At 31.9% G+C, this 17843-nt stretch overlaps 3 protein-coding genes across 4 annotated transcripts in view; 1 reads left to right on the forward strand and 2 right to left on the reverse strand.

Annotated features, from left to right (window-relative positions):
- LOC108732466 (E3 ubiquitin-protein ligase HECW2) overlaps positions 1 to 4337 on the forward strand; it is a 91848-nt gene extending 87511 nt beyond the window's left edge. Inside the window, exons 5-7 of the mRNA XM_025976847.1 lie at positions 1268 to 1565; positions 2407 to 2657; positions 2969 to 4337. Of these exons, the coding sequence (XP_025832632.1) occupies positions 1268 to 1565; positions 2407 to 2657; positions 2969 to 3227 (808 nt within the window). The 3' untranslated portion in view covers positions 3228 to 4337. The remainder of the gene's footprint in view (positions 1 to 1267; positions 1566 to 2406; positions 2658 to 2968) is intronic.
- Positions 4338 to 5019: 682 nt separating this feature from the next.
- Positions 5020 to 8508, reverse strand: LOC108732471. 2 transcript variants are annotated; one of them, XM_018463302.2, is made up of 4 exons: positions 8357 to 8508; positions 7910 to 8253; positions 7484 to 7692; positions 5020 to 6161 (listed from the first exon to the last, which is right to left on the reverse strand). In XM_018463302.2, the coding sequence occupies exons 1-4, from the start codon at positions 8506 to 8508 to the stop codon at positions 5754 to 5756; spliced, it is 1113 nt and encodes a 370-aa protein (XP_018318804.1). In that variant the 3' UTR covers positions 5020 to 5753. The 2 variants fall into 2 exon arrangements, with proteins under 2 accessions (XP_018318804.1, XP_018318805.1); XM_018463303.2 differs by having other exon boundaries at positions 7910 to 8241; positions 8357 to 8506.
- Positions 8509 to 11551: 3043 nt separating this feature from the next.
- Positions 11552 to 17843, reverse strand: part of LOC108732467 (death-associated protein kinase related) — a 10527-nt gene continuing 4235 nt past the window's right edge. The window contains exons 2-5 of the mRNA XM_025976848.1: positions 17030 to 17452; positions 14249 to 14533; positions 13790 to 14052; positions 11552 to 11726 (exon numbers count right to left, since the gene is read on the reverse strand). Coding sequence (XP_025832633.1) covers positions 11641 to 11726; positions 13790 to 14052; positions 14249 to 14533; positions 17030 to 17452 — 1057 coding nt within the window. The 3' untranslated portion in view covers positions 11552 to 11640. The remainder of the gene's footprint in view (positions 11727 to 13789; positions 14053 to 14248; positions 14534 to 17029; positions 17453 to 17843) is intronic.

Raw genomic sequence — 17843 nt, forward strand, 5'->3', positions numbered from 1 at the left:
TTTTAAGATAAATTGTTATTACTCTTGAGGTTTGACGTTTGAACCTCTTGCTGTGCTCAGCTCTAGACACATTTTCATATATTAATTTTCAAAATTCTACTTGTTTTTCGATAAACAATAGCGATACACAAAAGTTTAGGTATGCAACGAAATTTAAAAACTTTAAAATTTCGGCTTTGTTATTGTTCAACAAAAATGGTAGACGATTAGAACATGCTCACAATTTATTGCAGTTAGGCTTCAGGTCCGATAGTTTCATTAATTCTACCTGGGATATACCCGTACAGGAATTCTCTTACAGATTAACGGTATTGAGTATTTTATAGCGACTGTTTAACAATATTTTAGAAAGAAGTTAAAAGAACTTACTTTACGTTGGTAATATTCTAATTAATGAAATCTGACAATATACTCGATTTTTTGGGATTTGTGGTTTCTCAGTTGTAGCTTAATATACGATAAATAAATTATAAAACGATCTTAAAAATTACATTACAGTATAAAATTAAAATATTAGTTATTTTATGTTGACCGCACTAAAATTATTAATACTGTTTTATTCTGTCACGGTATTATTAAATAAGCAGAGGATTAAATAGACTCGTGCTATTTTCAGTTTTACAAAAAAAAATTTTCTTCTTTTGTATCTTTCTGTAACACCTTTTCGTATCTAAAGATAAAGGATAAAAGTGAAATGAGAAAAGATAAGATTTTTATAAAAATTACTGGTAAATAACAATTATCAACATTAATGCACAGCCCTCCATTGTCATTAACATAGATCATAAGAAAATCAAAATCTGAAGAATACATTCCACATTGCGCACTATATGTATGTACATTGTTGGACAGAATCACTTCAAGAATTACATATTTCAAAATTCGAAATCATCGATCATCAGATATAATAATACATAAGTAATGGAATTTACAATTAAAAGTGTACTCAAGGGTAAATATCAGTGAAAATTATTGCGAACCTTGCAAAAATGAGTTATACCAAATTTTTATAAAACTATTTTATTTACAATTTTGAAAAACATGTAATACCTTCGTTTCAATTATTTTGCATATATAGTATTAATTTTTAAATATGTTTTTTTTTTGTTCTTTATTGACGATTAAAATTGACTAATCTGTTTGGATAATATCAGCTATAAAAGTGTTAAGTTTATATTATGTACATTCATCGCGCCAAGTTTTAGGCTAGAGTGCTTAAATTAATTACTTGATTTTAACTTCAACGATATTTTGTCTTATTTTTAAGGTTTCGCTTTAGTGGACGTGTTCTAGGATTAGCATTGGTTCATCAATATTTACTGGATGCTTTCTTTACAAGGCCTTTTTACAAAGCTCTCCTTAGACTGCCAGTAGCGTTATCCGATCTGGAAAGTTTAGATTTCGAGTTTCACCAGTCGCTTCAATGGATCAAAGAAAACGACGTATCTAATCAAGGAGAACTAGAACTTACGTTTTCAGTTACTGAAGAGGTTTTCGGTCAAGTTCTGGAAAGAGAGCTCAAACCGGGTGGAAGAAATGTCCCGGTAACCGAAAAGAATAAAAAAGTATGTACAAATAATTACTAATAAAACAAGTTTCTTTATAAAGCTAGAACAATATCAAAATATTTCAAGTTAGAGACATGATTTGTATTTATTCAATCAGAAATGAAGTTGAATTTTTGCGTTTTTGCAAAATCGACATATAAAGGGTAAAGAACAAGTGTTGAGTTGTATGGGAATTTTTAAATATACAGGATATACCAAGAAATCCTTTACTTTAAGAAGTAAGAATGAAAATCAACATTCGTAGTACTTTGATATGAACTTTTAATGTATAATATTTTCAATCAAGATTCACTTCCGTTTATACCAGAAATAGGTACTAATTTTGTTGATTTGAATTGTCATTTTCGAGTTTCGAAACGATTGTACAAACGTATAAGAATATGGATAAAAACGATGTTTTTTTAATATTCTATTTAGAAAGTTTCTGAAAGGTACAACGTAAACTTACGGGTAGTAGCTTCAAACTTTCCATTTTGAAAGATAACTGTCTACTTGTGTTAGAAATTAGAAAATTAGATTTTTCAATTTCATAGATGGTCTATGACCTTATCCATTACATGTTTGCTATAACTTTGTAATAGAGTAAAATTTTCTTAATGTTTTTTTTGAAAAATTGTAAAGAATAAAAAAATAAAAATTGTAAAAGATACGATATTTTGAAAATTTCAAACTTGCCCTGTATTACACTTAACATTTGATAATTTAAAACATATAAAGGTATCTTTGAATATTAACAGGCTGGTACTGGGCGGTCGACCGAAATCCTAATAATAAATCGCAAATATACAACGTTACTATAAAATTTAAAAATATTTATGAATATATCGTTTCCTTTCAGGAATACTTGGAACGAATAGTAAGATGGCGACTGGAAAGAGGAGTAGCTGAACAAACAGAGTGCTTAGTCAGGGGCTTTTATGAAGTTGTAGATCCTCGACTAGTTAGTGTTTTTGATGCTAGGGAATTAGAGCTTGTAATGGCAGGAACTGCTGAAATAGACCTTGTCGATTGGAGACAAAACACTGAATATAGAGGTGGTTACCATGATCAACACCAAGTAGTTATTTGGTTTTGGCAAGCAATTGAAAGGTAATTGTTTGTTTGAAAAGGATGCAATATGTGTGACGAAATATAATTGAGTTTCTCTTTACAAAAAGTTGTATTTTATTTTATAAATTGGTAACTACCAGGTTTCTACTTTAAAAAATGCAAGGGCATTGTTTTAATTTTAATATTATGGTACCATTATTGTATTACAATAAATTAAGTATTTCAAATATTAAAGCAATGTTGAGAAACGGCAATAAAATAAAATTTCTCATAACTGGACATTAAAAATTTTAATAATTGCCTACATCTGCGCGTTAAATAATTTGATATAAAACAGTTTGATTTTGCAGGTTTTCAAATGAGCAAAGACTACGTCTCCTTCAGTTCGTTACTGGAACATCAAGTATTCCATATGAAGGCTTTGCAGCTTTAAGAGGCTCCATCGGTCCCCGTAAATTCTGCATAGAGAAATGGGGTAAACCCAACAGTTTGCCTCGCGCGCACACTTGTTTTAATCGCCTTGATTTGCCTCCATATCCAACTTCAGAAGTCCTACATGAAAAATTGCTCTTGGCTGTTGAAGAGACCAACACTTTTGGAATTGAATAAGCTGCTTCGATAACACACTCTTACTTGATAGAGAAAAAATTGTTTTACTTCAAGCAAAGAATCAGAAGACAATATTCGAAAATCTGTAGGCATTGCTCACTATTGGAGCAGGATATTTTATAGCCGATTAAGGAAGCTAAACAATAGATACAAGTAATATACAAGTCATTTACCGAAGCTTCCCATAAACGGATAGCTTCCACGTGGTTTTCATACCAAAACAATCAGTGTCTGCATTACTGATTACTTATATAGTTACCAATGTGTAAAATTAGTATTTTCTGTCTATTACCACAACCTTATTTACAGTAATTCCTCAGAATTACGTAATAAATGGTACTAATCGCAACTGAGAAGTATAAAGTAAATTTTTCTTAAATCTAATTTCAAATAAATATATATCCAAAGTTATTTACCGCAGCTTTGTATCAAAAAAATAACAGATTGCAGAAGTATGAAACATGATAATATGAAGCGAATTTTGCTGCATGCTTTCTAGGAAAATATACTGATATAATTATGTTGTATTTTTTGACTATCCTGAAACAAAATGCTTCAACAAATCAAACATACATATTTCAGAACGTTTATTAAGCTATGAGTTATTCTATTATTAGAATAATCCGTACATCCCCAATCACTTAATTGCTTTTGATTGATATATTTCTCTGTAAAAAAATACTACATAATAAACGGTGCAGACATTTGATATACATTTAGCTAATTCGGTTGTTCATAATGAACAAACCGACAAACTCCTGGCACAAAATATCCAAGTATGCTCTTTTTTGAGCACTTAAATGTGTAAGAATATGTGATGATTTATAGTTCTAGTCAACGCATTAAATGTTATTTTTACATGCGAAAGATAACGCTAATAGATTAACAAATTTATTATTTATGTTTTAAAACTTAATAATACGGTAATAACATTATCGATAATGTGTTGCTATCGTTTATTATTCCAAGTGCATTTTATAAGTTGTTCAACTGTAACAGCAAAATTTGTATTTTGTTATTTGTATTTGAATAAGTGCCACTTAGAATATTTATTCAATGTTTATGTATAGCTCTTTGTAAAGTTTAGAAAATATACACTGTTTTCACTAATTATTTTTTTTTCGCTAAATGAAAATAATTATTTTTATAAAAAACAAATAGAATCTATAAACGTTCTATTAAATACACAAGAAGAATAATTAAACAGTCTAGCATATAATTATAATAAAATTAAGCAATACAACCTGCATAACTGTTTAAATGTTACACAAACACGACTACTTAACGTATATGATGTTAGTAACAGGTTTGAAAATTCATATAAATTATGTACTTATATCAACTTTAATTATAATCTACAACAAAAAACAGAAAATTTTGTATGTGCACAAGGGCCGTCAATTAGACGACCAAAACCAAACAAATGAAAAATAACCAATTAATATGTATGTTAACAACAATGCACCCTAAATAATTAGTTATTAACAAATCTTATTGCCTTCATATACATTTAATGAGATTTTAACAAAACAAGAAACTATTGCTATTTGTGCTGAGCTCTTAAAGTTATAAACAAATAAAGCACTATCATATAAATATAGTAAAATATTGAGTATTAAAAAAATATTGCGTAATAAATCATGGATGTTAGAACAATATAATTTTTAAAAATGTTCAGATTTTCTTATGAAAAAACTAAAAGACTAAAATAGCAAAATATTTTATTGTAACCAGACATGACTTCTCTGTGAAATTTTAAGTCAATCAAACAACTGAAGTGAGTAAAGAAAANTTCTATAAAAATTAATAAAAAGAAATAATTATGAATTATTATTAATACCTTACTTTGTAATTTTCTCAGGACTTGCAAGTGTCCGTCAAAATGGTACATTTATGTTTAATTTGAAGAAGAAAGAGCAAATTTTGTACAAACTAATTTAATATTTTAATTTAAAGCTATAGAAAACTTTTTCAACAAATGTACAATTTCAAAATTTAACGTTTTCTTGTATTACCTGTGCTTTTCGTTTAATAAACAACAAACTTAAATGCAAGTTTGGTTTGATTAGTGAATATTCAAAAATTATATCTTTAAAAGCTTTTCAATTCAGGTTTTATTTTAATAATTAATAAAAGAAAACTCGCCTCTAATCGCCGCAAATTGTAAGCAGACATGTGTTTTGCATACTTTTTATTTTGGGTCATTATCAACAGCGGGCATAGAGCCTCCTTTTATTTTTTCTATGTATAAGTATGCAACATTAACTTTAACAGTTTAACATTAGAATAACAGAAAATTGGTATCATTTTAACAAAACAAATTTATTGCTTTTTTTGAGCGAGTCCACCTTTTTTCCATAAGCATTAAAATCAACTTAGTTTTAATAAAAAGATATCACACTTGCTCCAGTTCTTTTACGATTTAACGCGTTTTTTTCTAAAGTTAAAATAAACAGAAAGGTCTAGTTTTTTCTACGCTATCAATTTCTTAAGATGTTATTGCGACAAATGATAATAAAAAAAATACTAAAAGACGAAAAATTGATTTATCAATACTTCAAATGATTCACTTCCGAACCTTTGCCTCCACATTTGGTTTATCAAAAAATCTGGTACTTCTGACAAATTACACAATTGCGCTTCTTCGCAAATACGTAAAGCTGTTGCCCAAATGGTTTCCAAATTTTTTGACAAAATCACTCGTTCGTTATCGAACTGACTTAATATTAAAGTACTTACTATCGTTGGATAAGAATCCCTTAAAGGTTGTAAACTTTGCAAAGAACATACCGAAGAAAAATAATTGCAAACAAGTATGGAACCAGGACGAACAATTTTTCTAATCGTCTCCATAGCCGTTTTATTTGCTAATTCTTCTTGATCAGTGGTGTAATAGCGGTTTAGAGAATGAAACCAATATCGAGGAGGTACGTCCTATAAAAATATGTATGTGTATACTCAACATAGAATTTTTACAAATTAAAACTTTAATAAGGTATTTAAGCATAATAAGGAGGTAATTCAGTTTTTCTAATATAAAGTAGTCATTAGAAAAGAACACTATTATGCGTCATTGGTAATTTAAAAGTTTCACAAAACGAAAATACGGAAACGCACTACGATTTTCGCATTAAGTGTAATACAAATCTCACAAATTAAAAAGTTATTTTATATTGGCGAATGTCCGAACGCACAACAGTATTAATAAATATCTTGGTTTCAACTAGCGTGTTTGGCATTTACCTATTGCGATTTCCTAGAGAATATTTATTAATTTTGATCTTTCACACCCTCTTTTTATGTACAGGAGGGGTAAATGTAATTTGTGTAGGACAACTCGGTAACTTTGTAACTCTGTATCTTGTATTGTATACAATCTCTTATAGTAGCGTTAGTCATTAAAATTTTCTTGATGCAGGTGGTAACTTAAAACACGTTGTCTGCTAAAGTACACCTAACACTGAGTTCTTACGGTACGACGAGGGTGCTATCACACCGGTAGTGCTTGTTCTTGCCAGAAAATTCCGCCACTGCTGGTGTAAGTTTCATCTGTTCAAATAGGGAAGAATGGACCTTTAAAATAATCAACCGGTAATCATTATCATATAGATGACAGATGTCTAATCCAATCTAATTCAACCAATGTTGAAAATGCAAGGGGTAAACTACCAAAAGATTATTTTCGTACTTAAATGTTTATCCATCAAATACGACCCCAAATATTATATTTATTTGACGAGAGGAAAAAATAATTTTTTTAACTAAAGCATAGACAAACTATGCTTCTTATAACTCGAAAGGGGATGATTTTTTTTTAATTTTTCCGAAACCACTTAATTCTATGTAAAAAGAGTATCTGAAGAACGTACGTCGTTTTTTTCCAATGTTGCAAACAACAATGATATGGACATATAGCTAAAACTCGAAATTTTCAACTTTTGCTTATAACTCGAAAACAAAAGACGATGGCAAGTTTTTTTAACACCAATTTTATCTCAATAAAAGAGATCTAGAAGCCGCCCTTAATTTTTTGTATCTCTTATAGTTACCGAGTTGTCCTACATAAACGTCGAAATTTGTCCACCGTATACATGTAAATACGTTTATATAAAATTAGATAGAGTAAAATTAGATTATAATGTACTCAAGAGGATCATAAAAGCCAAAGTTCATTAAAAGAATTAGACACATATGGCTTAGTCAGCCAGAACTTTTAATATGACAATAGTGTACATTATAAGTGCATTCAAAGATACCTTTACTTCAGCCAGACAAAGAATTGGTGTGTGAGAACTACTAGATGATGTAGTTTTTGTAAATTCTGCACAACCTTCAGGATAAACCAATACAAGTACAATTACTCCAGGGCCACCAAGTTGCCACTCAGCCTTGTGCTTTTCAATAAAACTATTTGCTATTCGTGAACACAAATTAAATGTTGATATTACAACATGTTTTCTAACATCTGCAAGAAAATATTCTAATTGAAAGAATTACATATACATTAAACATTGAGCATTACAAAATGCGTAGAAACTAAATTTATTTACCTCGAACTGCTTTCCAATAATGCTATGCAGAACAAAAAACATTGTTTATTGAATATTAATGATATATCTATTAATAAAACTTTTATTTTGTATTTCAAACATTGAAAAACATAGTTACATCTAACAACTCACTCAATATTTTACTGATAGTGTCACTATCAGTTCCTTTCGACCATCCCAAAACAGATCGTATAGCATCTTTAAATGTACATTTGATATCATGAAAAACTGAATTTTCCCTTATTCCCTTGCGCTTGTGACAACCTGCACATTTCCAAGTAAAATTATCTAAACCTTTTGTTGGTTCCCAAGACATTGGTCTTCTACATTTATCACTTGTACCTGCTCCTTGGCATGTCTGCCTTTGAGGAATAATACCTACTAATTTTAACCAGTTTATAAGTTCAACTTCATGCCCAGGTGCTAGCATTGGATGAATGACACTTTTAAAGTAGCCTGATTCACTAAAATTATTACTATTTGTATTAGTGTAACAATTCTAAAAATTTAGATTATTTTACTTAAAAAAATGTATATCTGAAGCAGCAATAAGTATACTTATTATGCAAATATCATTACCTGTCGAAAACTTCTAATGTAAGTTTATCATTTTGAGAGTCTTTTATTTTTATTTGTGTTTCTTCGTATAACTTCATTTCATTAGTTAATATATCAAACAAAACATAAATATTGTACTTAACCTTATCAATTAAGAATATGATTGATACCATAGATTAATACTATGGATCCATAGACATATATTAATGGACGTGCCTTAGCCGTATGTCATTGTAATAATTTCTTGGCTCGAAAAGTGAGGGAGATGGCGTATGGTTTCGGACTAATGCTTTCTCTTTCATGACACGCTTTCGCACTATCATGAGAGAGATAGGTATTGTCCGAAACTTCGTTCCATCTCCTTCTTTCATTGCACAACAATTCTGACCGCTAAGGCACGTCCATTAGTAGACGTCGATGTATGGATCAATATATGATTATAGATATGAGATATTATAGTCATAGATAATAGATATACAAATACATAGATCATAGATATAGTAACATATAGACAATTTTAACAACTTAAATCATAAATAAAATTAAAGACTATTAAACAATGAAAGAGAGGGGACTCGTAACAGTCATATCATGGTCACATCAAATCATCGCCGAAAATGAGCCCAAAAATCATGTAATTGGTGACAGGTGCCACGAAATTTGTTATGTATTTCTGAGAGATTAGTCGATGAAAAACGGTAATATTAGTTTTTACTGATAATAGCAGTACTCAAGTAAAAATGGCCTTGAAATAAAAGTTTTGAGTAATATGAGCTAAAGCTTCGATGATATAGTAAAATATATGAACATCCCGAACCATCGGCAAGCAGAGGCGGATTAAACGTCGAGAGCGCCCTAGACAAATACCTCATCGGCGCCTTTCTGGCAGCCGTAGATTAAAAATTATAACTAGTACTACGTAGTATAGTATACATTAATGATGATCAGGTCCCTAGCAAAGTATTCTGTTTGAGGGGGGGGCAACCGAATAACCAATTGCTGTTCTTTATTTTCCCAACTAAAATCCTATATTTTTAACAAACATTGAACCTTTCATGTTTTCTATCAATATAAAATGCATGTATTATACAGGGTATCTCACGGCAGAGTTAAAATTTTAAAGTTGAATATTTAAAAGACCCTTTGGATTGAGTTTAGAGGGAAGGGTGAAGTATATTCATTCTTCACGCAAATTTACCAATTGCGATGTCGAATTGATTGAGTGCCCATCGAGCTTACATAGCGTAAGTAAGCGTTCCTCAAGTGAAAATTTGATTCGTAAATGGGTCCAGAAGTTTCGAGCTACAGGTTTCCCCTTAGCTACATCCGGTACCGAGCAGAACATCAAGAATTGAAGAAACAGTAAATGAAGTTGCAGCTAGCGTAAATGAAAACCTAAAAAATTCAGTCTTCACATTTTAACCATTAGAATGGAGTCATCCGACGCACCCAGTTCTAACCTCATACAACTGGTAATTGTAAGATTAAATGTACGAATAAGTTTTTTAATTGAAATTTAATTGTAGCGGTTTGTGGAATACTTTTCTTTAAAATGGTAGAGACAATTTCGATAGGATTTTATAAACATATATTGAATATAAAGATAGAAGACGAAAAATTAGAAAAAGTGGCTGATTTTAGATATCTAGGAAGTCAGATAAGTCAGGACGGAAGGAGTAGTAGGGATATAAAGCTGAGAATAGCCCAGGGTCGTGTCGTCTTTAATAAAAAGAAGTCACTTCTATGCTCGCGAATGGTTTATTTAGAAATTCGAAAAAGGTTGTTAAAGGTGTATGTTTGGAGTGCGGCATTGTACGGGTGCGAAACATGGACAGTGGGCGCGGCGAAAAAGAAAAGGTTAGAAGCGTTCGAAATGTAGTGTTATAGGCGAATGATGAGGATAACGTGGGTAGAAAAGCCTAGAAATGAAAAGTTATTAGAAAGAATAGGAGAACAGAGGACTCTATGGAAGTCAATAAAAAATAGGCGAGATAGGTTGGTAGGACACCTTCTCAGGCATGAGACATATTAAAAGCAGAAGCAGGAGTTAGGAGGGGTAGAGGTAAACCAAGGTTAGATTACTGCTCGCAAATAGTTAAGGATGTGGGTTGTTCTAGTTTTAGGGAAATCCGAAGTTTAGCTCAGGATTGAAAAGAGTGTAGGTACGTGTCCAACCAGTCTTAGGACTGACGATCTTATGATGATCAAAGGAAGTTGATATGAGTGATCTAGGCTAATTAACTTACCATTGTTTGGAAGGAGTAATATTGAAAACTGTGTAGTTACACTTCGTACCGCGCAAATATTCCACCTGTTTTATTCCCATTTCATATCGCAGCCTTACAACATAATTATGTTCCCATTTCGTACTGCTAAAAATATACTTTCGTAATTGTAAGATTTCTAATTATTAGTAAACAACGGGTAGATAACTAGACGCAACTGAAGATGGATTCTTATATATTATATCCAGAAAATAAAGTATTAGGTACGACGATTTACCCATTATTTTGCCGGCTAGGTCAATTGGATTTGTTTTATCATTAGAGAAAAACACACAACAACTAAGTACAAAAGCATGGCACAGTAAACTGAACCGAGCAATTAACGAACCTCACTCCAATTTATCAGAATATTATTAAAGGACCGAAAGAAAAATCTATAAATGCAGGGTTTATTAAACAACGTGCAGATCTTCATTTGACGCCCTCAAAAAGACGAAAAATTTACAAAAATATTGATATTTCATTGTAACAAACAGTGATAGATTTTTTGCAAGTAAACAAAACAATNGGTGCTTGCATGTCTGTTGTCGCGATGTAAGAAAAAATTAACTAAAAAATGTTTGAAATCTCCTACAATATATTCGAAAGTTCCCCAATTTGGTAATTTGACGCCCTCAAAAAGACGAAAAATTTACAAAAATATTGATATTTCATTGTAACAAACAGTGATAGATTTTTTGCAAGTAAACAAAACAATTGGGACATGCTTAGAAATTTATAATATAAGTTACAAGCCGGTACGAAGTGGTAATAAATAAGCCTTCAAAACGACTGAATCGCTTTTGAGGGCACTTTACAGATACGAACTAGAGGTTGTCTGGAATCATCTAGACCACCCTTTTTATTTATCTATTTAGCTGTTCGTATGAACTAACCTTTGAAACAGTTGAACCAGAGAACGAAGTCGAGAAGTAAAGTAAAAATATGTACGACTTCTAAATCTAGTTTATTATTCTAACAATTAATATACAAAATTATCGTAAATAATAAATAATAATTTGTAAAATATAACTTAGTCCATCACTTGCACATCATGCTTTCGTGTTCACAAAAGACTATTGTCTGTTCCTCATCACGAAATGAATAACTACATTCCTCATGAGTATCTGAAAATAATCATTTATTGTGACTTAAAATTAAATAAATAAATATACAACTTAGAATTGTTATACATCCATTCTCTATGCTTGTAACGCCTCATGAATATTTTTCCTGAATTTATTAATTGTATGCATTTGGTTTAAAAAGTTACTTTTATTTAGCTCTGAACAAAATTCATAATGGATGTGAATTTTAGAAAAGTACCGATTTGTTACTTTCAAAATTTAGTAAATCTCCAACAAATCTTTAACACCTATAGTTTTTATTTGTACCTGTTCTTCTATTAATGCAGTATGGTACGGTCTTAATGGGCTACAATACTTACACATTGTATTTATAACTGACAGAATTAAATTAATATAAAATTTAAAGTTCAGACCGACATTTAACATGTCCATAATATTAGTCCTATTTAAGATATTTAATAAAAAAATTATGTGCGAAGATATGCCCGGTATTTGCTACGAAACCTTTCTTTCGTCCGTAGAATCCGTAAATATGAAATTTTTTCTTGATGTTCTATTGCAATGACAGGATGACAGCACATAATGAGTACATTACAACAAATAACGGGTCAACTTAAAAAAGGACTTTCTTATTATAATTATTTATTATATCCGTTGAATTTTTTTCAACGTAGCACAAATAGCACACTTTTTTAATAAATAAAATTAAAATTACCGAACTAATACTACGAAAAAAAAATTCTTTTGATCGTAGAATTCTTATAATTTTTTTTTATTTTGCAAATGGCAACACATAATGGTACATTACGGTACAATTTTTGTAGTTTTGATAAAGAAAAATGACGGGGCCAACTTAGCTAAGGACCTCCTCATAAAAATTATAGTTTTAGAATTTTTTTTTAATATAGCACATTTTTTTTTATTAAAACATCATGGAAGGTCCAATGTGATATGCACTTGCCTTGAAACTTTTTTTTGTAATTGTCACCTTACTTCTGCTTTTACAAAAGCAAATAGTAAGTACCTATCACAAGACAAATCCCCTGCATAAACAATATTGCATAAACCGACAGAGACAATATAACAAAATACAAAAGCAACACACTAAGACTCATTTTTTATTATTCCAAATAAAGAAAACAAGATATCTATTTATAAATTACAGTTTTTCTTTACATTAAACAATCAATAAAGTACTTTAAGTTCCCAAATCTATAATTAACAGAAACGTATCTACATTAACCTGCAAACTTACGCCTACTTTTACGATTTCTTAACTTAGTAAAAAAAAGAAAAACTCGTCTCGACTGCAATTGATAAACATAAAATAATGAACTGACAAAATTTTGCGATAATTTGCACAGAAACCAGTTGCGCATATTAGAACTAAAATACTCATTTTTTTTTTTTAAATGAAAATCTGAAGAGCAATTACGATTTTATCATTACATTCCAAGGTAATAAAAGTGTTATCATTACAAGGAGGAGAATATTTATTCCAATGATCTTTTCAAAAAGTAGGATGCTTTGGAATGATAATTTAATTAAAAATGTGCGCTTTGTCTATAGGACAGTGAAACAAAGACAGCAATTATTAAAAACCGAATTTCGTATTTCATGTACGCTTAAAAGACTTCTTATTCTTTTAAAAAGAAAAGCAAAATTTTAAAACGAATATTAGGTACAGGGACATACGACGATTTTCACAACCAGATGTGTCCCAACATATCACATAATCATATTAAACAAAACACAATATGCACGTATGTAAATAATACATGTCGGTTTGTGGGGTGAAATGACTCAACACGAGGAACTGGGTGTTAAACGGTGCGTGCTCGGTGTTCTATTGGACGCGTTCATATTTTTCCGCAAAGTAAGAAACGACAAGAACGGAGTGCTGCAATACGCAAAACAGTCGCGCAGTCGCATAAGCGCTTTCCCACAGTGCGCAATACAGCCGCGCATACACGCGCCCACCAAACCGAGCCGACGTCGCTAACACAGGATTCCCCGGTCAACTGTAATAGGTGGTGTTTTAGCGACAGGTGTATGAGATAAATGTCGGCAGGAGGGCCCGCATTGACAATTGGCGTACGTACGGACTGGGGAATCACCAAAACTGTTCCCATTCATTGACTCCGCAGAAGAAAAAGCCTTTCTCTGTGGCTTAGGCGTGCCGTGATGTGAAACGCATGATGTATTCGTTGTAGATGATTTTCTTTGGTGATGTATAGAATTGTTGGACGTAGGTTCATTTGCATTTATAATTTCTGCTGTAGTGCTAAATTCCAGGGCCGGAAGAATGTTAACTTTTGATGATATCCATGGATGTTCCAATAAATCTCTAACGCTCGGTCGTTTTCTGTAATAAAATAGGTATGTCATTTAATAAATTTTTATGTGATATTCGCTTAAAATCTGCTCTACCAAAGGTTAAATCTATTATCACCATTTTATAATTGGCAAATTCAAATATCTGTACATTGTACATCATGATATAACGCAATTAGAAATAGTTGTTCTAAGTATTACTTAAGTATGAAAGCCAATTTTATTACCTGGGATCGACCACAAGAGCAGACGTAATGAAATCAATTGCTATGGAGGAGACATCTTCAAACAAATCAGGATCGAACGAAAGTGCACATTTTGAAATATTGAGGTAGGTTTGTTGTTTATCTGCTGAGCCGAACGGAGAGTAGCCTGTTAGAAGAACGTATGTGAGAACACCCACTGACCATATATCTGTCGCTAGACTTATAGGTTCATAACTTAAAACTTCTGGTGCAACGTAATCTGGTGTGCCAATTAATTCGCGCACTTCAACTCCGGGTTCTAATACTCTGTAACAAAAAAATTATCTATCAGATGTGGATCGCGATTTCGAATTTATTAGTTCTCAACAGCACACAGGTGGTTTTGATAAATCACTGACTAAAGTTATTCCCCTAAAAGCAAAGACTACCCAAATATTAGCAGTATACGACAATATATGTACACTATCTTTACTTTAATAAATTACTTCAATTTACTTTACGGAAAAACTTCCGTCTTGTCAATTGCATCAAGATCTTACAATTGATACTCTTTACCTACGATTTTCGTTATAGTTTTCCTGTAAACTGTTAAATACTCGTAAGACACTACAATTATTAGAGGGGAAAAGAATACTTCATTTTCGCATATTTGAAAATATTTTTGTGGTCCTCCTAACAAATCTTTTAAATAGTACCTACCATATGTGATATATAAAATTTAAAAACAAATCAAGTGGGAATGTTTTAAGTAAACAAATGTAAAATATTTGAGTTAATATACATAATGTTACTTTTCAAGTTTCTACCTCGCATTTCTCGAAAAATTAATTCTAACAATTTAACAGACGAACGAAGTAACACGTATTATAATATAACGTTATATTTTTATTATTAGAAATATCAATTTTTATCAAGTAAAACCGAAGCATAGGTATATTTGATATATTTTTGGGAAAAATGTGACATATGCACATTTTCAAAGCATTTCTTATGCAAAAAATTCAGTTTTAGTTATAAGGGATTCCGTTTTCCTTTTGTGGTGCAGAACCCTAAAAGGAATGAATATGCGCTACAGATACCAGTATACAAGTAAATAATACCTTCAAATTATAAGAAAAGTTAAATTCTTTTGCAAAAGAAGCAAAGTAGCACCAGACAATGGCAATTTGTATATCGAACAATAATTTGTAGTGGGACTATTTTGTTACTGTAAACTGGTGGTTAATCCGACATCTTACTTGCTTCTAAGTTTGAAAGATGGGGAAACGGTCACTGTTTGGCTTCTATGACTATGATAATGATTAAATGAAGCCACACAGTCATGCTTTTTATCTCAAATTTCACGTGACCTGTAAATCACCTTGCAAGCTACAAAACTTCCATTCTATAATATAACTAAGATAAATTTGAGTTCTTTTCGCTACAATATTTAATTTTCTAACCATATATATGTGTAAAAAGTGTAATAGGATAGACGACCACATAATATTTTGTATCATCTGTAAAAAATTGTTAAATTTGTGGGATTCCGATGTTCGATATGGACCATAAAAATATTAACTTGCAGAACTTTCTACACGTGGCGTTTATTACGCTGTTTGTATTAACTCATAAAACTTTGTCTAAAGGCTACGTATATAGTTGTCGTGTATTCTGCTGGAACTGATTACGACATACTGACGAGATCCAATGAGATTGAAATCGCGATCCATGTCTGACGATTTTGACAGAATACTATCATGACCTTTTTGTTCTGTTTAGTGACGTGTCGATCACATAGAGGTAGCTACCCCGCGGTTCAAGAAGTTGGTATCTTAATGGACCTTGTCGAACATTTTTGAATCCTACAAATTGTAGCAATTCACTAAGCGAATTGTAGTAATTTTTCAATAAATGGTTGGTACCTACTACATCTTACTATTATTGTTTAACACTATGAAAATGTATAGAGTTTATGTCTACCGCTATTGCAGCGTTCATAAAAAAAAAGATGTTTATTAATTTTGGCTTTTGAGTATAAACCAGATTATCGATGGCCAAACTAATACAATATGTAACGAAAATATACTTTAAGGCGTCTACCAAAATTATTACTGAGTCGTGCAAAAAGATCGATATTTGGCTTATTTCATTTGCAACTAAACATAATCTTACGGTCGTGCAAATCGTTAGCGTTCTGCACTGGCGATTAATACAAGCGTTGTTTCATATAACCTCATGCAAAGAAGTCAAGTAGATTTAGATCCAGAGTACGCCCTGTACGCCTAATCCAGCACCTATTAAACTATTCGTCTAGAAATTCACACACTGGTCAATGTAATAATAAATAGTATTCTGCACTGACCTATAACACTGACACACTGACGTATTACTGATGACTTCCAGTGACTATAACGTTAAAAGAACAAAGAACTACTCTAGATTGACAGTTACATAAACATTGTCAATCATACTTAATCTAACAAATAACAAACAATGCATGAATCAAAAATACAAAATGAAATACAACATGGATGCTGTTAATTACCAGCTCATTAAATGCGGCGTTGCATTGTCGTATTTCCTAGTAGGGCCGGACCGGCCCTTGCCTGTACTTTCAAATACGTTTCTCTAGAAAACAATGAAGGGAAAGGTGCGCGTACGAAATTAAGTATGAGACGTTGGTAAACTCATCTAAACCACACAATCAACAAAAATGTTGCATTACATGTTTGGTTCGTAGTCTGTACGCAGATTAGCGATAACATTAAAATATGCATATAGTTATTATGAAACAACTGAGTTGGAAATGTTTCTATTTACCTTGAAATGCCAAAATCGCATAATTTGACATCTTCGCAGCTTCCTTCATGTGCTAATAATAAATTCTGCGGCTTGAGATCAAGATGTACTATTCGGCGTTCATGCAAGAAAGAAAGACCGTCAAGAATCTGCCGCATAGCGCGTTTAGCTTCAGGTTCGTTTAGACATTCATCGCCCTCAAGCACACGCTGTAGTTCGCCGCCAGCAGCCAACTCCAGCACCAGGACCACGTCGAGTCCTGCTTCAAACACTTCATGCAACTTGACGACTCGACCACTCCCTGCACATTTCAAAAGAACTGCTATCTCGTGTTGGATTTCGCGGTTTTGTTCAGCCGCCCGGCGCCGTCTTCTTATGAATTTGGCAGCATATTGAATACCAGTGGCACGATGTGTGGCACGTCTCACCGTTGCAAATTTGCCTCTGTAATAATATAAAACGATATCAATTAGAAGAGTACCAACAAATATTCATCAGTACATTTTTTATAAGGAAAAAATGTATCAAATGCTTTTAATACCAATTGAGCTTTAAATAATCTGCCATTACACCACTGATTACCCAGTCGAACAAAATAATTGGAAGTGGTCTGTAGTCTGTCGAAACTGCCAGACGCGGATCGCCATTTCGATCTTTTTGGATCTCATCAGCGCGTCGCAGGCAGCCCGACAGAACACAGACCAACTTTTATCTGCTGTCTTAACAGTGCGTTTTAGAAAATACTACAAATGGCGCAGTAAACGCCATCTGTAGCACGATGCTACATTTTAGGATTACGTATGCTCCAACAAGGTCCACTTGTGTGGATATCTAC

The sequence above is a fragment of the Agrilus planipennis genome, unplaced genomic scaffold, assembly GCF_000699045.2.
Source record: "Agrilus planipennis isolate EAB-ADULT unplaced genomic scaffold, Apla_2.0 scaffold23, whole genome shotgun sequence".
In the NCBI taxonomy this organism is placed as follows: Eukaryota; Metazoa; Arthropoda; class Insecta; order Coleoptera; family Buprestidae; genus Agrilus; species Agrilus planipennis.